General features: G+C 41.2%; 1 protein-coding gene across 1 annotated transcript in view; it reads right to left on the reverse strand.

Annotated features, from left to right (window-relative positions):
* Nucleotides 1-23,613, reverse strand: part of LOC104958320 (A disintegrin and metalloproteinase with thrombospondin motifs 18-like) — a gene marked incomplete at its 3' end in the record, with an annotated part of 26,564 nt that extends 2,951 nt beyond the window's left edge. Inside the window, exons 1-3 of the mRNA XM_010786041.1 lie at nt 23,243-23,613; nt 22,908-22,989; nt 21,544-21,857 (exon numbers count right to left, since the gene is read on the reverse strand). Coding sequence (XP_010784343.1) covers nt 21,544-21,857; nt 22,908-22,989; nt 23,243-23,344 — 498 coding nt within the window. The remainder of the gene's footprint in view (nt 1-21,543; nt 21,858-22,907; nt 22,990-23,242) is intronic.
* Nucleotides 23,614-23,903: the final 290 nt, after the last annotated feature.

Genomic DNA, 23,903 nt, shown 5'->3' on the forward strand with positions numbered 1-23,903 from the left:
TTCAAACAGATCAAAGGACTGTCTATTCTCGACACTCGGACTCCCCGAATTGCCGAATTTACAACAGAAAAAGACCCGAGAGTAACTTTACTGCAGTGCCGAAGGCGGATGAGAACGCAATGGATATCTATTGTGGGGTCAAAGGATTGACATAACCTTTACGCGGTATTTCACTCGTCAGATTGCTCCGGATCGGTATGTATCTCGGCTCCGCTCGCTCCCCCCCACACCTTTACACGGTATTTTCTGTTACCCTCGTGTCTCGGAAAAATAGTTGCGTGGTGAAACCACTGAGTCGAAGTCAAAACCAAACTCGCCGTCTGTCGTGGGATAGGCAAAAATTCTCCGCGCAATTCTGGAAGGAAAACTATCAATATCAATCCCGCTAATCTACGTCGGTCAACGTAAAAAGGGGAAAATTTGACTCCCCAAAAGGCTTCAAAAGAACAGCTACACTCCCAGATTCCTGTCTCCTCACAGCTACCCCCCCCCCCCCCCACAGTATGACCTATAAGACATGTTTGACACTTCAGTCACTCTTGTTTACATGTAAAACACCTATCAACCGGATATATTTTATTTTAGCAACTAACTTAACTCTCAGGACATTTGCCAGACGAAAACTGATTACTAAGACAGGCACTGAGAGTGTCATAGAACGACCGGGTGTCGGGAAAATATCTTTCTTTGGAGGAGCGAAGTCCTGAGGACGCCGTGTACCGGACTGGAGGCTTCGCCTAATCGATGAAAATGATAAGTAAGTACTCAATACTGCGACGCGAAAGTCGTGTCGAAGCGGACAAACCACTAACCAGTTTACAAACGGAAACGGCGTGCCGAGCCGTACGAATTTCGCTCGAGGCGCGACGTCACCTTGCGCGGTAATCCTAGATCCTTTTTGGGACGAAGAACCCTTCGTTACCTATCATCAAACCACAGACTGTCTGTGTCATGGCGAATACAGTCGCTGGTTTATTTATGTCTGTATAGGCCGTTGTTGTGAGTGTGGACGGTCGGAGCATTTACAACGTTAGCTTAGCCAATCTCCATTTAGACGACACGCATTTTAAAATGTTTTTCGCCTGCCGTCTGTCTGCAGACTTGTCAAAGCATTAATTCATGGTTTTTACTAACCGGTATCAGTATGTTGTTACTTCGGCATCATTTTGAAACGTGTATTACAATTGAATCACGGTCAAATATGTTCATTTTGTTGTAGCCCCCTTGCCAGCGATTCTCTCTCTAGTTTAGCATACTCAGCCCAACTCAGCCTGGTTGTTCCTGACCCTAGAACCACGATTTTATGGGGCCAGAAAAACTTTGAATTAGGACCCGCTAGCCGGTACTAGGCCAAGTGGAAACGCAACCAAAAACGGGGCCTTTCACATGAACGCGCTCTCAGCCGGACCCTGGTTGATTTACTGAGCTGATAACCAGCTTCGTAGGACCGTTCAGCGAGATCGCGTTTGTTAGGGTTAGGTAAGCCGTGTAACTCAAAAATATCCAGGGTCTGTTGAACTGGCTTCGTCATACAGGGCACTGGAGGCAGTAACGTGTTACTCTTCTGTTTTGCAAATCCGGTGCTTAAACAAATAGCTCTACACCCCTGGCAAAATGTCCCTAAATGAAGTCTGAGTTTGAAATATATCTCAAATAATGTATGCACTGCCATTTCTCCACATAAACATAACAGTCTGCAATGAAACGGTTGTCTCCTGTGTGCTCCACTTCCTACTTGACGCACCGGTAACTTTTTCGTGCGAACGAGAAACTATCTTGTGCGCACAAAAAAGTATATTGTGCGCAGACTGCGCACGAGAAAGTATATCGTGCGCACGAGAAAGTATTTTTTGCGAACGCGAAAGTATATCGTGCGCACAAGATACTTTTTTTTTTCTCCATGAACCTTTAGGGGCTCCGTAAAAGGTATTTGACTGCAATAATAATAATAATATATGTGTTGTTGAAAATGCTCGAGTTGATGACAAATAATAGAAATGCAAGTTGTTTTTTTGTACTTTTGTTAAGAATGCTGCAGCTTTTTTTTCATTACCATAGTTACCAGCAATAACTTGCCTCGACTATGCCATGTCGGGTCCTTGAATTTGAGGAATTTTTGTTATTTGCATGTTATGGATATTCTTACATATTACCAACTCGTTTGAGTAAAAGCTATTGTTCCAAGTATGTGTCAAAAACATGCCAGAGAAATGAAAATCAACATGAAAATCCCCCAAATATAAAAAAATAAACAGGTTTCCTATCTCAATGGAAACATCTAAATACAAACACAGACACATGAGGCCTGAGGCAGTTACCATTATTCCATCATGAAGTGACAGAGATGGATGAGGTAGTGCTCTAACGTAATGCTCTGATTTCAGCGTATATGTGTGTAAATCAGACCACATTTATTTCATTTAATATAGATTCATTCTCACAGCACAGAGCCAATATAGTGACTGGTATACTGTTCTGCTCAGAAATGACACTAGAGTCTGTTCAAGTCTGTGTGGCCTGATGCTGTGTTTTTAAGATTGATTCAATGCACATTTATGTTGAACATACTTGTGTCCGGACTCGTGAGCGATGGTGAAGGCCAAGCCCAGTCCTGTATCCTCATTGATGGTACAACTCCTGTACTTGCTGCACATACCACTGATGGGTGCAAAACCTTCATAGAAAAACAAAGACAAAGAGAGATAATGTCATAGAAGTAGAAGATTACAAAATCTACACTCAAATCTATCTTTTTCTTTGTGTTGCAACGGAGAACATTCTTTCTGTCAAAACCTTTGACAGTTTTGGCAGGCAACAAATGTCTATCATATTGCGTACGTAAATGCACAGAGGGGGATTTCACACCAGGTGCAAACTCACAAGCCCTTGCCAACTTAACTTAAAGTTCCCTCCAGACGAAGGCAAATACTTGTTGTAATTAATATTTAGCTTGACATGGTTTTTCCCAGAACAAATAACTCCTTGTATTAAAGGTGCTGGAAGCAGATCAATTATTTTTACCTTGAGAAATTCTTGATCTATGAATTGTGAAATTTGCAAATATCACAGGCCTAGTGCCACGCCAATCAACACTGCTCGCACTACGTTGAAAAGATGGTATCAAAATGGCGGAAATCCGGAGCATTGATTTTCAACACTTAGATGTTTCTTCTATAGGAAAAAAAACATAAGGAGATTCGCCCTACACATGTGATTCAGATGAGGAGTCTATAGGAATAATGTGAGTGGAGTTAGCATTGTCTGTATGTTTCATACACTACTGTCAGTTCCTGCCAGTTTCAAGCTACTTTATCAACGTCTAGTGGGATTTTTTTTTTTTTTTTGGGAGATTGTGAAAGGATGCACACAGGCCTGGTTTACACTCTACACATTCCATGTTTTACTGTCAAAACTTCCAAAATGCTAATGCTATCAGTCACAATGTAGATTCGATTGGATGTTTAAGCTTGTTCCTAGACTTTGGTTGACAATGACTTTAAAGGGGGATTATGTTGATGGTGGACCTTGAAAGCATTAGGAAAAAGATAACTGATGTGGGATTTTCTATAACTGACAAATTAAAATATTCTGTGATCCCTGTTTTTTCTCACTGTCTTTTCTGGTCGTATATTCTCTCAATGGACCCAAAAACTTAAGACATGCACAGTAGAAACATCAATATAGTTGATGAATGCGCATGAAAATCCAGATGTTACACTTTAACAACACAAGTAGAAATACAGTAGTTCTATATAGTTATGATTGTGGGTCACCTTTCACCTTTTTTACCTCATGTGGCTAATGAGATAATGTGCTGCCCTGAGATTACAATTAGTGGTGTGAAAGCAATATGATTATGGTATTAGTCGAGCTTAGCTGACTTCGTATATGTTGTTCAAGCTGCCTGTTGTTCATACAAGCATTAAGATTTAAACTGTACATAATATCCTTATCTTAAAGTGCAAGGCTGGTTAGATGCAGTGAAGCGTTATTCTTTGCCATATATTGATTTTGCTTTTCCAGACTTTTTTTGTACAATGGCAGAAATCTTTTCAATTCTTTTTTTGTGTGATGCTCTGGGACTTAAGATGTATTATTACGAACAACTACAATGTAACTATGTTGCATATGACACATTTCAATCTAGAATCTTAAAAAAAAAAAAATGTTTAAATACTACAATAAAAGGTAGCATTCGGTCACAGTGACAAATGAGTGTCAGTCTTCTCTGTCATACTTCCTTCACTGCTTGTTGTAATGTCCACAGAGTGTCTCAATTTTACGCCTGATTAGATGCCCAAAACTACAATATTCATTGTTAACGAAGGGATTCTTAGTTATCACAGACAATAACTCCTAGTGTTCCACACTGTCTTCCCATTTGCCAACAAAATAAGCAGTTCATTAGCATACTTACCCAAGGTGTCACAGGGCTCATTCTTCCAGGAACAGATGTCCAGTCCGGTGAGGAGAACAGCATGATCATGTCGTTTTCCACCTTTCCCCACTAGACCTGACTGCCACTGACAGAAACTGTTAAGGGACTGGTCAGCATGGTGATTGATGGTCAAGCCCAGCTGAAAATGAAAGTAAAGACATAGAGACACAGAGCAAGAGTCAATCACCAGTTGCCAAGTGCTAAACAACACATTTTCTGACTAATTGTAGTCTTGATCCACTCACCGGGTCCTGTTCAAGTAGCAACAAGCTAACCACCACAATGTTGATGTCTGACCCAATCGTGCCATCTTTGAAAAGACTGGAAACCTGCAAAAAGAGTGGAAAATAATCAGATATTTCTGGTTTTCTAATTGTTCTACGCTCCCCTATTTAGCCTTAAGTAGGACGCATATTACTTTTATCTGGGTTAGCTTACATGTAGAACAGCAGAAGAGGTTCCCCTTCCTAGATCATAGACATGTTTTGAACTAAAAAAAATGGGAGTTAAACTCTGTATGTGCCTACATCGATTTTAAGACAATTCAGTAGCCTAGCTAGGTGTTTTACTTGTATCTTTGGTAGAAAATAGTTAAACGTTTTGATAACAACCATGCCATTTTTAAAATGAAAAAAAACTTTAAACAAAAGGGCTAACATTCTCCTCAATGTGACATGTTATCCAAGCATAGCTTGCTAGCCTAAGTTTTGCTAACCAGCAGTCACATGGCAAAGTTAGCCATTACAATATGACAGGCTAAAATGTAGCACAGCAGAAGAGAGGGGTTACAAAGCCAGCTAGCTGACTCAATAATGTATGTGATCAACCCAGTCTCACGGCATTTCGTGTTATAGTCACGACATTTAATCTATTTATTCATGTTCACCAACACGATTTTCTCTTTTTTTTCGTGTCACACAGAACGATTTTAAAAGCAATGTATTTCTATTTGTAGTATGTTTCGTGCCTGCAGCACGTCTTTTTGTCCGGTTGGGTCTTGGAAGACCAGAAGCTGTGTGGTTCATAAAAACATGTTCTTACTCAATATCAAGCCACAATTTTTTTTTTTTTTTTTTTTTAAATGGAAAATAAATGGGCCTCAGAATACTGAAATCTGTATTTTTTTAAATATTTGTTTCCTTCTCATTTGTTATTCTTTTCTAAATAACACACTGTTATTTACTCAACAAGAACAAATAATTATCCTTGTTTTATTTATTTGTTTAATTCTATAATCTCTGGCTTTTTTGGCTTCCGTCAGAAACTGAATTCCAAAATAAAATAACCGGAAACAGACGTAGGCCTATAAGGGACATTTCGAGCATCATTGCGATACACACCATGATACACACCCACTGAACTGATTGCCCAAGATCCTCAGCTATGGTTTAAGCTCGGTGATTGGATTGTTTAGCCGCAATGCACGTTGGGATATGGTGTTAATGCGATATGAAATCCGAAAATCGTTTTTATTTTTTAAAGAAAATAATAATTTTATTCCGAGTGTGCTTGCTTTTCTCTTTGGAAATCATCACAAAACGGCATTGTAATACACGGTAGAAGTAGATGTATGAATGCATTACGAAGATGTATGTAGAATTAACATTTTTAGTGCCAAAAAGAATGCTTGGACACCTATGCCGACAAGTGTCATGATTTTAGTTTTTGTCTGTCTAGTCATGGTTTTATTTTTAAATNTTTCTCTATCCTTTTAAAAGTCTCTGAAAGTGTCGGTTGTTTCAGTGCCGTTACCTGAGTGGCCGCTGTGTACTCGTCGTGTTGTTGTTGGCGTTTGTTTCTCAGGTGGCGTATTAGATTGGTGTTGAACGTAGCTCTTTTCTTTCCACCAAGCGGAACCTCCGCCTTGTAAACATTGCATCTGGCTGTTACACTGCCTTCGCTTTCAATTTTATAATACTTCCAAACTCCTGACATTTTCTCTGTCCCGACTCCCGAGTCACCAGTTGAACGTAGCCTCTTGTTAGCTTGCTGCTACTATTAGACACTGCGCCCTGCCCACTCTGTTGCCAGATTTGAGAGAAATAAGCAACCAGGTCTATGAAAACAAGCCCAAAACAAGCAACACATACATGATGTTGTGTATTTTTAAACCAAAACTAAGGCCTCAGGATGACTTTAAGACGTGAACATGATCATTTTTGTTTTGTAACATTAAATAAAATACAAATATTTTATAAAAAAAAGAAAATTCCCGATCCCCGATTTTTTTCTTCCGATCCCCGATCACGTGATTGGATCGGGACATCTCTAATTACAAGCAGAAAAATGAAGTGAAGGCCCCCTAGAGTAGCAACAACAACTCTGAAAAAGCGATCAACATGTTGAGCAATAAATAAATAAATGTTAGCGTCTATGTTGTTTCCACATTAAAGCTCATAAACACACCGAAATCAGAAGTACTACTCCACAACTTGCAGTAAGAGGACCAACCGAGGGGCATGTGAATAAAACATTGGCCTTGGCAGAGGACTGAAGGTTCCTTGAGTGCTCTTCAAGTTTAAAATGTATTTAGAGCCCAAACAAAGTACAAATATGCCAACTATTTGGAGGTTGTGCTAAATGTTTGTGCCTTGTATTTGTTTCTTTGTAAGTTTTGGTACGAAGGATTCTTCCTTGTGTATCTAATTATCAAAGGTTGTTGGTCCTCTTGTACCTTGCCTTAGAAATAACATAGTTATTTGACAGGTAAATGTACAATATCACAGGCACCAAGCAAGACAATGATCTATGATTCTTCTTTGATTCTGACCCTTGGAGCTGCAAGACTGTCCTCATATGCCAACAGGCCTACTGCATTTGGAAATGTGCGTCAAAATATGTATTGCACCTGCTGTACATCATTCCATCTTTGGTTATTGACATACCAGCCTACATAAACAATTTCACAAATTGTACAAAAAAGCACCTCCACCATGGCACTTGCTTGGACGGAACTATCAAGTCTCCACTGCCTGGCCTAGACGGAGCTACAGTGCAGCTGAGGTAGCTGTTAAAGGAAGCAATGATTCCTCCTCTCACAAGAGCTCACACACATTTCATTTCCAGATCAGCCCCACCTAAGCTTATCAATTATCTCTCCTACCATCAGGCAGATGTGCACATGCGATAGCATACAGCTGTTAAGGGGAGGATATGTCTCATTTAGTTGGAAGACAGTATAGCGTGAAATCAGTATTTTCCTGGAGAGCAGAGATTGGTATTAATTGATTTTATCTCAAATGTGTGTGCAACTAGAATGGTTTCAATCCTAGTAATGGCTGTTCTTCTTCTTTTGTCATATCAGCTGACTGGTGTTTTGTGTCTCACTTTAACTCGAGTTGCCTTAGCTGCTCTCTGAACTGAGATACTGAGCTACTGAACCTTAAACATTCTGTCTGACCACGGAATTCAAGTTAATTCACTCTGTGACGCACCTGAATGCACACAAAATATCACACACATACACACACAAACTTCCATGAGGTCACACGCTCACTGACTTTATCAAAAACATACACATACACCCATTGGCCCAGTGCCCTCTGACCTTTTTGCGAATGTGTCATCTACTTCACCAGCAACTTACTGGTGTGTGTGTGTGTGCGTGTGTGCGTGTGTGCGTGCGTGCGTGCGTGCGTGTGTTAGGACCCCTTGCTCCTGTTAAGCTGACCCCATTCACCCCAGAGTAGCAGGTGGCAAAATAAACAGAGGGAAGACAAAAGAGAAGTCATGGCGCGGCTCCTGTTGTCAAAACATTGCCTGGTTACATGGCAGGTTGCCCCATCCATCCATCCATCCATCCATCTATCTATCCTTATATCCATCCCTTCCAGCTGCCAACACATCTTTCGTCTCTTCATAAATCATCTTCCCTATCTCCTTCCATCAATCTTCCATGTTGCGATGGCAAGTTTTACAGGAAGTTAACTGTCAAACTTCATTATTTTGAATACATGTAAGGTCCACATGGTCTAGTGCTTGGCAGTTTTGTTCTGCAGCATCAATGGTTTGAACCCCAGCACATCAATACCTGCCAAAACAGCCTTGAGCTAGATACTTCACAGCTACCTGCTCCCACTGAAAGTCTCAACCTGCAAGTATTGGAAAGAAAACGTCCCTGTGGGCCATGAATAAAACCTATCAAATCAAAGACTCAATTTTAAGAAAGAAAAGGTCCTTGGCAAAAGTGACTGCAGATTCCCAAAATACATCGGAATTCAAAACAGAGCTTAAGGAGGTCAAAGGAGGTGTCTCCCATCAGCACACACTGCTGTCGCCTCTTATTTGCCCATCTTTTCATCTGTCGTTCTGTCTGGCCTTTGCATCAGACCTGACCTGTAAAAACATACACCTCATCATCACATATTCTTCTTTTGAGGATGTCACGAGTTACATTTTTTTTTTCGACAGCTTCTTCTGTTAAACAATATCAGTGTGATATTCAGGCTACAACGTATTTTGGAAGAATACACTCGGCTTATTAACCAGTTAAGCCCCAAGCCTGTTTTTCAGGTCTCAGGCTCGAAAATGACATCTTCACTTCTAAAAAGGGGTAAATTAATAATCTTTTTTCTCAAAGCAATGATACATCTGTGAGTTGGATGTAGAACAGTCAGAATCAATATATATATATTAAAGTAAATTCAGATTGAACATAGTAAAACAATTTAAATTATAGTTTCCGTCCAGAAAAACCCCATTAATTATAGTGAAAACCACCCTTGAATGATGGGATAGTAGACTAAAAGCTTTAGGAATCCAAAACATAACATATAATAAGCACCCTGTATCAAGATTGATGCAAAACAAGTGCAATTTGACCTTTTTAGAGAGGTTTAGAAGAACAAAAACACCTCTGGGGTCATTTGGGTGTATTTGCCATATGTCTGGAACCCATCGGTCGATGTTGATGATTGACACCACTTTTGAACCGTTAGAGCGAATAGAATCGAGAGGGCGTTCCTAACTCCAACTAAACATTGCCATTGAGGATTGAGAGTGATACGCAGCCAGCATGCCCAAAACCGGAAGCTCTCATACACTCTATATGAAAACTCTGTTTAATGCCATAAATGCTATGATGGATTATCAGTAATCATTTCAAAGTGACACAGAGACATTGGATTAACCTTCAGCAGCGTTTATATGCGTTTTAATGCCTTTGAACACAACTTTTGATCAGAAAACAGCAAAGATAAGACGTATTTGCCGTTTTGGCCCAGTGAAGTAAAGTTGTGTGTTGTCTTTTCTTGCCTTTCCTGCCGTGAGTTTTGGTCACACAGTGATGATACGTATACCATTGGCATCTGTGTAATATCAGCTTTCATATGATATCTAGTTTGTGCAGATCTGATGAAGTATAAAAGATTGCTACCGTGAGTTATCTGCTAAGTGCGTTAGCACTCTTTCGCTTAGTGCTAATTCAGACACATTTATGTTCACAAGCTGACAAAGTGAGTATTTCATGATGAGGCCAATTCAATATATTACATTTTACTGACTGTGCGCAGCATATATCATACTAAGATGGTGTAATTTGTGGCAACCTGCCTATCCACCGCTGCATTCCATCAATTACACTTTGAAAGCTCCAAACGTCTGAAGCTACTTCATTAACTTTAATCTTACATCCATAATCTCTCCCCGCCTCTCTTCATTTATCTATTTTGCTTCTTCACCATATCTGCCAGATTGTCCCTTTCTTTTGTAGCAGTTCGCAGTTCTGTGACGATATTGATGAAAATGTATTTCATCTGCGTTGTGTACTGTACGTTTTAGTGAACCCAGAAGACAAAAAAAAACATACAACTAGACAATTATATGTTTACCTGAGATGGAGCTTCAAAGAACCCCTATGACTATTAAGCTCCATGCAGATAATGCATATACAACATTTTTCCATCTGTAAATTGGTGCCTTTGGCCTATAAATGTAATGACGTGAGATGAAATAGATAGATGATGAGTCGTATAGAGTTTCACAGGCGTCCCTCCGCAGACACCAGAGAAAGGCCAGCTGTAGCGTTGATACCTCTAGTTATCTCCCCACATTAACACTTGTAAGACTTGGCTAGATTAAAGGGATGCACGCTCTCTGCTAAACACCACTTTACTTTGCTCTCACGTTTACTTGCAGACTCACTCGTTTCTCTGACTCTCACACACAGATTAATACGGTCAGATTACAGGTTAAACCAGGCCACTTTCAATCAGCAATAGTACTTTTTTATACATGCGAAAAACGCCCTCAGAACGTTTCTCTTTCCTCGTCTAAAAGTCAATCCAAGCCACTCCAACAAACAGCTTTCTCTCTTTGGCAACATAATGGTTTGTGTCATGGAAGAGAATCTTTAGCTTCTCTCTTTATAAACTCTAGTCTCTTTTAAGGTTTCTTACCGTGATATTATAAGGCAAATGAGTAAGTGCTTACATGCTGTTAAAGACTAGTGCTGAGCCGCGAGAAGCCCCAAGCTGGTGATTACCGAGCTCTAAAGCACATCTGCACTCCAGCTCAGCGGAAAATCACGTGAACGGTGCTCCTGTATGATTTTTTTCCCCCTCACCACACAGAGAGGCCCCTCAGGCATCAAACTTATTCAATAGAATCACAATCTGAGTAATTACAGTTTGCTTGAGTGAATGATGTGTCTTTAAAAAGGGCTAAGGACTGGGTAGAGGAGAAATGGTAATTTTGGATCTTGGATCAGAGGAAGATGGTACAGTAGAGAAGCGCCAAGCAGCAATGACAGGGTAATACCCTCTCCTTGCATCCATTTAATTTTTCCTTCTTTGACTTCAAATAATTGCCTTTCACAGCTCAGACATGCTGGGATTGAAAAACAACACAGCCTTTTTCACAAATGCACTATATCCCTGAATTGTATCTTGACATTACCAGAAGGAGCTGTAGGTGAGACAGCAAATGTGCAAATGATTCGAAGCGGGTATTAAAACAGACTTTACCCTGCCATCGGCCTTAGAACTGAAGTCTGTATAATATTCAATTGAACCCATATGTAAATACAGCTCCCTATTGTCTAAACTGTAGAATGCACAGTGAGTGAGTGAGCATGTTCATGATGTTTACTTGTATAACTGAAAGAAAACAACATTCAAGATTGAAGAAGAAGGGTCATTTACACGAAGAAAGAAACAAAATATCTGGCGAGGGGACAAGATTTGGGGACTTGTCGTTTAATGGTGCCAACCGCCAGTCAAATGTAAGGAATAGCTGGAGATTGGGTTTTCATGACCATTTCACAAAGCGCAAACATAACCGCAGTGTTTTTCGTGTTATGTCCTGCCTTCTGTGAGTTCTACCATAAACTCAGAACGCGTCCTTTACTGTCATTCTCTTTTTTCTGCTTCATGTCTGAAAGGGCAACTGGGAAAGCCAATCAGGATTCGTGAACTGCAGCTAGGCCGTTTACAACCACCCCATTAGTGGTATTATGTCTAGATAACCCTCGTCCTGTACGACTGATTAGTCTCACAATGTGTCAATAGCCCGGAGTATTGCAGTCCCTGTTTAGGCTCACTAATTGTCTTTGAACAACCTACTGACACCCTCTAAGCATGTCTAGGGAACAGAGCGAAGGTGGGCACACACAAAGAGAGAAATTGATGGTGTTGCGTGAGTCTTTTGTCATTTGGAACCATTGGGCACGGCCCCACTTGCTATCCACAGGGAACTGGAGGACTACTCCCACACCAGCCCATAAAAATGGAAATGTCCTCCTTTAAAGTGCTCTTAATTGTTCTTTAACTACGTAAGAGTGCAGCCCTAACACATTTATTGAATTGGAAATACATCGCTGCTGTGATGCAAATTATGTAATTTAAATGAACTTAGAGTAAGGCTGTCATTTGTTTGAATCACACCTAAATACCCAGATGAGCAGAATGCACTGAAAGTTGAAAAGGTTCTCGGTTAAACAAAGGTCTGATATTGATCGTCTTTTCTATAAAAAGGTGTTAACTACAAACGTCCATTACAAAGAACAACTATAAGGCTGAACATTCTGTTAATGGGCTTCTAGTCAGCCTCCAACACAATACAGCAGCTTCAAGACAGGAAGGCAGCCGAAGGTTCACGGGAAACATAGTTTTACTTCACCCTTGGTTTAATTTCAGAGGGCTTATTTATGTGTTTCAGTAGAACAAATATTTGCAATGTACATTTTGAAAAAAGTTAAGTTAGAAAAGTTCAGCTTGCCCCCATATTGCTTGTTTTCAAACATGACAAACTCTTGACAACAGAGGTGGCAATTTCCAAATTAGCATCGCCCATTTTCAGAATAGCCAATTATGAGTATCAGACCCAGATTGAAAAACCCATTAAGCTGGCTGGGTAAAATAGGCATCTCATAAAAGCCCGACATTCTCTGTAAACAGTTTTTTCCAAATTACTTGTTATTTTCCTCACCGCACCATTACCCTTAGTGTCTGCACTGATTGAGGTTATTTAAAAAATCTGGATCAAATGCTCGACAGCAGTTGCAACATGCTGATAGACGATCTCTTCCTCCACATCCATCCCATGTTTCCAAATAAAATTCTCACAACTTAATGAAATGAACTGCACACAATTAAACATTTACTGCTTATTGGCCTTGTGTACCAATGACTTCTAATGTTTAGGACGATTGAAATCAAATTGAACCTTCACAGTTAGTCACTACTTTTTTGGACACATTATAACACTATTTCGTGAAGACTAGACATCCATCTTTCTACAGCAACCATTAGTTTACCCTCTGCCACACAGAAGCCACTACGGTTGTGTTAATTTACCCAAGGTCCTGCTATCTTTACTAACTTGTCATATACGCAACACTAACAGTTAGGGGATTCTGAAAGACAATGTAGCCCATGTAGACAATTGTAATGACAACCTCCTTTCGACACATCCACGTTAACAACTCATTATTGACTTGAGACACCAACACCACCAGTGACAACGGCAACTGCCCCTCTAGCTATACAACTGGCTGAGGATACTTTCACTCTTTCTAAAAAGAAGACACATGTTAACACCTCTCCGTATTTTCCAGTTTATGCTATACCAGAAACTGAGATAAAGACAACAGGGATTTCACTATAATGTGATTCAGTATTAAAGGCTGTCAAACGCCAGCTGAGGACTTGGTATTTCACTATCAACTGCTCTGCATTTGATTTAAAACACCTACTGAGCTGATGTTTCATCCAAGGCAACACAGACTAAAAATAAGCCAAGTAACATATATGATACTCCTTATCAACCTGGCAGCGCTTTACTGCAAGTCTGGACTGTTTACCACAGCACCAGCGAATGTAATATAGTGATGACAATAGTGGGCCAGATTTGATGTATGGGCTCTGTTTGTTGAACTTGCAGCATCCACTTGAGGACTTCAACACCAGCCATTAGTCTTGTGTGAGAAAGACCTTGCACAGACTAGAAAGGACGTACAAGCACCCACACATACACCAAGACTTTCTGTTTTTTCTCTCCCTTTCACACACACAATATCCCACACCCATGCTGAGTCTGACCCCCCCACCCCCCTCTCTCCTGCTGGCATCTAACAGTGGGCACTACATCACTGTCAGCATCCAAACCACCAGGGAACAGCTCCGGGCCACTCTCCTCTTGTAGCGCCAAGCTCTGAGCTCCTCCGTGGAACGGCCCAGTGGCTGAGTTATGGCCAAGTCATAGAGGCATATTGTAGCAGGGAGACGTTCCAATTTGTTTGCCTTTACAGAAAACAGACAGGTACAAATGGCCCAAGTACTGGCTGGAAATCGGTCATTCAAGTGTCATTTTAACCCTGCAAAAGCCTAAGGGATTTGGAGTACACTGACTAATGCACACACATCATATGATGTCCATGTTCCCAGCCCTGAGGTTGAGTAATCATATATTGTCTCGGTTCCACAAGGAGTCTAATGGGATTACAACATCTACACATGTTAAATATTCAAACAGAACAAGTGTGTGTATAAATATACGCCTTTTTGGCCAACTTGTTTTATTTTCCAGATGTAGTGCACCGACACTTTGTCAGAATGACATTTCAAAATCCCATGCTGTAGTTTTGGAGTGTTACTGACAAATCTACATATTCAATGTTACAAATAACTTTGTGGCTTTGAAGGCTTTGGATGTCACATTTTCCCAACAAGTAATGGAGCTCGACCTCTCATATATTCACAGGGTGATGTGTTCTACGACCAAAAGCCTTCTACAGTACATGCAGCATCAATAACAAGGCCCGGGAAAAGAGCAACAACATTCTTCACACTCCGGGGAGCCCAATGGCTGGTACAGACAGACAGTCGTAGGTCGTAGGTTGAGCTCCACTCTCACAATATTAATTTGTGGTTGCCACAACATGCGGCACCGTGTCAACGACGGCCATCAGACAGGTTTGATCTGAGCGGCCTGAAGAGATATCTTCTTGCACATGCACATACATATCCACAGGGGGAGCTTCCTGTTATCCAGAGCCGAAGGGGAGGAGGAGGAGGAGGAGGAGGAGGAGGAGGAAGGGGAGGAGGAGGGGGAGGAGGAGGAGTATATTGACACTTTCGCCGGTTTTTTTTCTTTCACACATCGGTGTGCAAACACACATTTAAGCTGTAAACTGTAATACCTGGGGGTTGCTGGGTCATTAGGCCAACTCAAAACCGACAACCTATGAGTCTCCCGAGCCCATCCGAAAACATACCATTGTAGGAATCCTCACCACCAAGTGTTATGACTTCATAACATTTACGAAGAGTATAAAATAATTATCTGAGCTCCTAATAATGTAAATATATGATTCAATTGAAATGTTAATAGAGGGAAATGAACAGTAGGATTAGAACTTTAGAGACAAAATCTAAACTGCACGGTATACAGCTTCAAGAAAGCTTTTGCAATACACTGCTGTTAAAACATTAAATACCCTATTGTATTAGTTTTGGTACTTTACGAATGATTGTGTTTTAATAAGAGCCTTATTTATGAGTTGCGTCAATGTAACCTAAGCCTATAAGGTTTATTAAAAGTGAAATAATTACTTAATCTTCTCACAACTGGATAAAGCACACTGAAAACTCTTAAAAGAAATTAAAAGACAGCGTGGAGGGTGCACCAAACTTAGGACTTATGAAGTTCTATAGGAAGAGGAAAAGGGATCCCTTTAATTGCAGCTAATGGTCAATCTTGAACTAGGAGCTCAGTTTTCTAAGAGTCTAACCTGGATCTGACCTGGCCTGCAGGGGCTAGGGAAAGGTCACAGTGAAGGTGATGGTCGGCTAGGCCACAATGTGAAAATCCACCCTGGTGGAGGGTGTATCCAACGCTCAAATGTTTCAGTAATGAAGGCATGTCAGGATGTCATTTAAAGGAGTCAGACAGGGCAAGTTAAAAAATGCTGCAGCAAGTCTATTTCTTAGAGTTTGCATACAGTTTTGACTGCAGTGCACAGACCCTAACATAAACCATTAGTCTTAGAAGTAGCATCATAGCTAACCTGTAACATAATAAAAAGGACACATTCGAATGTAGACAATACTAAGGTATTTATCATTATGTTTAAAGTGCAAAGGTTTCAATATTCCCTCAATATGTTGCATGCAATATATCCTACAATAGTATATCCAGGGCTGTAATGATTAACAATTGAACATATCTGCGATTAAAACTATAGGGCATACCAAAAATCCAATTTCAATCATTTGTGATGGGAATATTGTCCCTAGTTGCTGATATTGTGCGGCCCAATCATAATATAATTCATCAAAAATAATTGACATATTCAAAAAACTAATTTCTCAGAGTTGTGCAAATCCTAAGGTTTATTTTCATTTATTTTTCAGTCATTAATTCACAAGCTACAAACAAGTGTCAAAGTTCTGATTATTCTGAGGCTATATGGTGTGACTTTTTTCTCACGGGCACCAGCCCAGACCCGGACATGCCCAGGTCACCCCAGAGAGAAGAAACCTATGTTGGGAAGGGGTTGGAAGGACAGAGGGGAGCAGTAAATCACTTCTCTTCTCTGAATTCACACGAGTGGTGACCCTTCACTACATACTAAGAACCTGTTAGAGTCCAGGCTGACACCCCCACCTTAACCACCCACATATACACGAGCAGAGAGGATTGGGGTCAACCAGAAAAGCGACGTCAGATGAGAAACCCTTGAAAGAAGAAAGAGAGAGGAGCCTCCCCCCTCTCCACTTCTCTTTCAAATCAGAGAGCATTACATCTGAACAACATCCTTTCATCTCTCGTGCAAAAGAGTCGGACAACTTCATTTCACTGGAGCGTGATGCTCGATAAGGACACAGAGAGAGTAATTAAAAAGCAACAAATAACACCACGTTTAATTAATGGGGATTTACAGTATAAATCCGTCTTTGACCAGTGATCCATTCGACCCTGCTCTTAATACCATCTCGCCCTGGTCTTCATATAAACAGATGAATCCGGCTTCCATCTGCTTGGCCTGGGCCAGGGTGCATTTTAAATTAAGTTGTGAAGCTGGTGCTGACACCTCTGCTGGTATTATTAAGCAGGGTCAAGTCCAAAAATCGTATTCCAAACACTTTCTTTTCCCCTTTCTCCTCTTTCCTCTGTTGAAAGGAGACAATGACATGAAGTACGAGGACTTCGTTTCCCCTCCAAATCCCTTTGATATAAAAAGAGTCCATCTTTCCAACTCTCTATAAAGAGACCATCCATCCTCCCTGGGAGCTTTAACCCCAGACAATGAATTCACATTATTCTTCCACAACACTGTCTTTCTCTTGTTTCCCTGGATTTCCCCGTCATCTTCCTTTTTTTCTTCTGACGTCTTCTTCTTTACCATTGCTTTTAATCCCACCTTAATCTTTTTCTTGAGCCTGTCGTTGCATCGGGAAGGCCATGTGTACTTAATCCAAATATTCTTGGTGAAGGCCTAGATGAAAAGCAAGGGTCAACTGCTTTCAATGTTCTAAGCCTTACACCAGTCGAACAAACGAACACAGTGATGCCCAAAAGAGAGAAGCGAGACAGGCCTAGAGTTCCCTTTCGATGCACTTGTCATGTTGGCTCACTTTAAGCGTTTTATTTTTCTAACAGTGTTCCCTAGAGAGAGATATAACAGCATGAGTCTATTCAACAGGCTGAGAGGACATCCCAACAACGGGCCGAGCGGACATCCTAACAACGATGGCCCCAAGGTTGCACTTGGGAAGAGAAGGAAAAAAAAGTAGTCAAAGGCTTGCGAGGAGTGAAAATCAGATCAAAGTGTTTGTTGCAGCCCATTCAAATGCAATCACGACCCAATCATTGTGTTCTTGCAGAGCTTTTAAGAGGATGGGTCAATGGTGTTTTATTGTGAATGGGAGCTAGCCTAATGAAAGGGACAATGTGAAGATTAGCAGTGCCAGGCAGGCGGCTCAAACTTCACCCTGGCTTTAATTGCTGCAAACAAGAGGAGATGTTGAGGCAGGGCAAACAGGGGACAAATGGGCAGGGCAAGCGCAGAAGGAGGCAAGAGGAGCGATGAAGGCTGGATGATGAATGGAGGTATGGCTTTTATGGAGGCGTAGTGTGTCCATCTGGTCCAGGCTGGTGGATGTGTCAAGGAATGCATGTGTGCTGGTGGGCCGGGCACCTCATAAACCACAAATGAAAGCAGAAGATCCTGTAATTACTCAGTCCTTATGGTGGAAAGACACAAATCAACCAAAGTTCATAACAGTAGCAGCATCAGTGATATCATTAATTCTCTGTTTTGGATTTGTTCAGAATTGAATAATAATAATAATAATAATAATGGGTTTAATTTATAAAGCACTTCATATTTGACTTCAAATCCCGAAGTGCTACAAGCAGTGAGCATGAACAGTATAAAAACATTACACAACACGGTAAAATTAATAAAAAGCAATAAAAACAAACAATACAAATAAAATAAATAAAAGGGGGGTAGTAAATAAATAAGAGGTCTAGGGAAAGGCTCTATTGAACAGGTGAGTTTTGAGGCCTTTTTTAAAGGCCTCCACTGTCTATGGTGCTCTCATGTGGTCGGGGAGAGCATTCCACAGACTGGGGGCAGCCGAGCAGAAGGCCCGGTCTCCCATAGTACGGAGCTTAGTCCTGGGGGGTTTGAGGAGGTTGGAGTTGCTGGAGCGGGTGGTCCGCAAGGAGGTATGCGGGGTGAGGAGTTCCTTGAGGTAGGGAAGGGCAGTTCCATGGACACACCTTGAATTCCATCCTCAGTTCCACGGGGAGCCAGTGTAGTGCTTTAAGCATGGGGGTGATGTGATCGTATTTGCGCACCTTCATCAGGATCCTAGCAGCGCTGTTCTGAATGTATTGGAGCCTCTGGATGCTTTTGTTAGGGATCCCGATGAGGAATGCATTGCAGTAGTCCAGCCTGGAGGAGACAAAGGCGTGTACTAGCTTTTCGGCGTCGGACAGAGTGAGTGTGGGGCAGAGTTTGGCGATGTTCCTGAGGTGATAAAAGGAGTTCTTGCACAGCTGTTTAATGTGAGCCTCAAAGGTCAGATAGGCGTCCATCATCACACCCAGGTTGGTAACTGTTGAAGAGAAGGTAATGTCCTGGCCGGAGAAGGTGATGGTGGTGATGGTGGATGACCGAACCTGGTGTGGGGTGCTGACTAGAATGGCTTCGGTCTTGGAGCTGTTGAGTTTCAGGAAGTTTTGCTTCATCCACTCCTGTATCTCCTTCAGGCAGGCAGTGAGTGTGGGTGAAGGCAGGGCTGCAAAGGAGGTAGGGTTGATCCTGAGGTACAGTTGGGTGTCATCAGCGTAACAATGGAACGATACTCCATGTCGGATGATGATAGAGCCGACATGGAGTATTTAAGTCAACTTCGTAAAACTTTTTGGGATATTTTAATTAATTCAAGTCCAAGAAAAAGAGCCCTAACATCAATCTTGTGTTTGTGCCATAGACTATAAGGAGTGGAACTAGTCACCATGTCTTCACCCATTGGTTAAATGACTACTGTTTTCAAGTTTCGAGTTCGGCAATTTGGCCTGCAGCATCTTGGTTTTTAGGAACCAGAAGTGACACAAAACAGTGAAGCAAAAGAGAACCAAACGAAGACAAAGTCATTTTTTTGGCGAACAAAATTTTACATTTAACTTTCCCGAACTACAACATTAGGTCCAAGTTTTAAGATAAAAATATGTCCAGACTGGACAACATCATGTGGTTGTGACCAATAAACCATACGGTAGCCACGCCCTACTGCATACCTTGGTTTACCATCGATGTTCACATGAATGGGGGCATCATTTACTAAATGAACACCATACTATATTGAAGAAGAGATTAAACGAGCATTTCTGATCATCAACTCATTAGGAAAATGTCTGGTGAGATAATCAAGTAAGAAGTAGAATCCTTTTCTCATAGACTTCTATACAATTCGACTTACTTTGCAACCACTAGTCACACCCTGTTGGCTATTAGAAATAATTCAGGCTTAAGGCAATTCCACATTGGCTTCACCTTTCAGGCACACAGGTTGCCGCTTGGTCTTTTGTTGTAGTAAATGTTGAGTTATTTTTCTAATAGTCACCAAACCCACTGGTCCACTGTGTATGAGTAAGAAAACTGGAAATAGTAGTGACCAAAACTTAGTATAGATACATAAACAAAAGCTCTGACATGGAAAATGGGATGAAGACACTTGTCCTGTCACCTCCAATAAACGCATGGTGACAAGTGAGCTCCCGCAGGAATTACATATGGTGAGAGAATCAGTTGTTCTTGTTTGCCTAAGACTGCCCTCAGTGATCTACGGGTTTATTTATATTGCGTGCTGGCACTGCAAAAAACCCTGAAACTGAATAATGGCCCTTTTTTATGTGCTGGGCTGTCGTGTATGATTTTTCTCCTTGCCAGCTCTCATCCCTTCATGCTTCCATTCTCTTTATTCCACTCCTCCCAACATTCAGAGAAGTGGTTCCCATAGCACAAGAAGAAACTGATGCTTAAACTCATGGGTAATGATTTCATGTTACAGTTCATCCATATTGCCAAGGTCTGCATTGTGCAGACACTGACATGTCAAAACAGTCAGGTCATTGAAGGACAGAAGTATTGTATGGCAGTCATGAAGCTTGAGGTAGGAGTGCAGCACAAAATCTTTTTTTTCAAATGTTCTCTTAACTATCAGAAAATGAAAAACATTCCCCTATGCATGTTTGAAATACTGGTTTGGAAATGTTTCTCAGACCACGTAGAAACCATGAAATCCGGTTAAGAATATAACCATATCATCAATTCCAAACAAATGATTACAATGCTTCAAGGACAAAGTAGTTATGTCAAGTTCACACTACACAATTTGATCCCTGACTGATAGCAATGTCTGAATTTAAAAGACTTGTTATGAGAGATGTGCCATTGCCTCACAAATGCCCAAGGGATATGCGGTAAATTAAATATCTGGAACAGGAGACACTTTCTGTTGGGTGAAAAAAAGGTTTGACTGGCTATGATAAAACAATGACACAAAGCCAATACGAGCTCAAAATATCAGGAAAAAAAAGAATGACATTCAGAGGCAACAGACCTCCGCCACAGCTAATAATACATTTGCATGCTCCTTGCATGGTCCTGTTTCCCGAGCTGGGAATTTGTTATATATATATAGTTTTTCCAACTTGAAAGGTTTTTCACATGAATTTATGAATATTCCAATACCACCGGAATGCAGCACAGATACCCTATATGCCGATGTTGAAAAATGTGAAAAATATAAACTGTTGGGAACTATTGACGCAAAAGAAGGCTTTTCAGGTTTTTAACATAAAAAAACAAATCAAACACTGATTTACTGGCTTTTCATTCCCAAAGTATGTCAATAGGAAAATGTTTTTTTGGGCCCAATGGCATGAAGTGACGGACACGGAAGTTGTAAATTCCTTTGTTGGTTGACTTAACATAGTTTGGTAAGCAGACAACTTGAGTGCAATTTCTCTTGGGGATAATAATGTTTGGGCTTCTGCTACTGATCTCTCAAGTTATGTGAAAACCACAACTTCAGCATACCCCATTTGAGACAGATAGTGTTTCAATGTGATCAGTATAGTGTGTCACTTACCAGTCCAGAGCACGTAGATATGGCTGCCGAGGAGGCCGACAGGTTACGGATGAATCCCTGATAGAAGCAGTTGTGAAACCCTACATCATCCATCACCGTGGCAATGCCGTTCGAGCCCAGAGTCTGCACTGTGAACCCCGGGCCGACAACAGTAGAAGGTTGCAGGTCCAGGTACATGTCCTGCCCAAAGGCTGAGAGCCGATAGTGCAGAGAAGAAGAGAGGGACCGCTTGCTGCGATGGCTTCGCCTGGTCAGATCGTGGGTCAGGTATCCTCCATCAGAGTCCACCTCAACAGGGGTTACAAATACGTAGTCTGAGGAAAAGAGGGATGGAGAGGAAGTCACATGATAGCAGTAAAATAAGATTCTGCTCCAGGGGTTCAATTGGGAGTCATTTGTGTTTAATGGCATATATCCTGATTCATCTCCTTATAAATCTTCTGCCTAGAATATATTAGGCCAAGAGACCATTTGCATTAAGCCATGCATGCTTATACGTGTCAGGGGAAAAAGTGAAAGTTGCTTCCAATTACTTTTGACAGTTGATAAATGTGGTTTTAAAGCACATCAAATATGCGATCTAAACACATGGGGTCACATTTAGTCACTTTTATCAAGAAATGCAGAAACATGACAGCATGACCAACATCTATACAGAACTGTCAATATAGAAATCAAAGCCAGGCGTTGAAATTACAGCGCTTGTGTGGAGTGAAAGGGTTCAACGCTCAGCTGTTGCTCAGAGCACTTATGGATCACAGATGGCTTTTGACAGAAGCTATAACTCCAACAACATCATACTTCCATGCATGTCGCATATAGGTCAACAGTTCAGAACCAGGGGTTATGAATTTGTAATTTTCTGATGTCATGGGGTGCCAGTCATTTTAAAGGCTTAGGCTTTTTCACTGTCCTTTCATTGTTGTAATTTTGACAAAAGGTTGGACTTTCTGCATTTTTCTTCATCTGAAACATTCACTAGTGTACTGCTCAGAGTAAACGGATGCTTTATTTACAACCAGAGAAATAACTTACTTATTTTGCCGATAAATCAAAGTAGGAAAAGTAAGTCATGTCAACTTGCTTCCTTAGATCATATGGGTCAAAGCAGCCAATGGGGGAATCCCTGCACTCCAGCTATTGCAGCAGTGTCAGCACATTCTTCAGACTTAAGAGGGGTTCCCAAAAAACTTATAACCAAATAAACCCCAAATTTAACAAGGAAAAATTGATATTCCTAACAGGTTAATCCAAAGATATGTTACTGGCCCAATAACTAAGCCTGTCACTGCTTTATATATTTCACTCCATGCGGATTATTTATGGAAGAAACATCCAGAGATGTCAGAAGAAAAAACACTCACCGTGATTTAATCCGTGGTTGTCGCTGGAAGAATAGCTGGCCGTAACGGTATGGGAGGTGTGGGAGCAGTAAATGTGCAGCGTCTGCAAACAAATTATAATCATAAAGGAGCAGGTAGCAACAGGTTGCAAGATCTGGGAGAAGAAAAAAAGAAAGCCAAACGATGTTGAAACATGAGTTGCACTCTTTGGGATGACAATCACTTGTCTTACTTTTCACCACAATCAATTGTACAGACATAAATCATGCTGAAAGAGACAAATGTGTGTTTGTTTGGCTACAAAACTAGATTGATTTATTTAAGAGTGAATTCGTGTTGACTGAAATGCCACATGCCTTGATAATATTCCAGGACAAGAGGGTGGACAGGAGCTTGACTGGGGTGCAGCCGACCAGCGGGATGGGTAAAGTCCATATCAGAAGAAAAAGGCAATCCATGGTGATGACATGCACGCTTACACCTCCCCCGTTACCTCCTAAAAGAGCCCAAAAGTTGTAATAACCTGCGGTGTCGCATAATGCAATAAGCACGCATTGTTTTAGAGGTTTTTCTTTGCTCGTTCAGGTGAAGTCGGCAGGATGCAGCAGCCGGGGGTGCGCACTGAAGCAAGGCGCACTCATGAGTGTATGTGCGTGTGTGTTTGCAAATGTGTGTAATTGTGTGAGGAGCAGCGTTGTCGGCCGGGGAACACCGGGAGGAGTGAGCCGCTGACTGAGCCCGACTCTGTCTGAGAGGCAGCCGGCAGGATGGACCACAAGTCAGCGGCCAGCAGCCAATCAGCGCGTCGCATCATTTACCACGCGTAGATAAAAGAGAAGAAGAAGAAAAGAGATTCTCCTCTTGGCAGCGGAACGACTGGTGATGCCTTCAAATGCCGCTCGTTTATCTGACAACTTTGTTAGCTGACATGTAACTTCCTTGTGGTTTTATGATGCTTTATTTACATTTGGCATGTGACTACCTCAGTAAAATATAAAACGGTATTACACCTGATCC

This window comes from Notothenia coriiceps, unplaced genomic scaffold (genome assembly GCF_000735185.1).
Source record: "Notothenia coriiceps isolate Sejong01 unplaced genomic scaffold, NC01 NC01_scaffold00028682, whole genome shotgun sequence".
Lineage (NCBI taxonomy): Eukaryota > Metazoa > Chordata > Actinopteri > Perciformes > Nototheniidae > Notothenia > Notothenia coriiceps.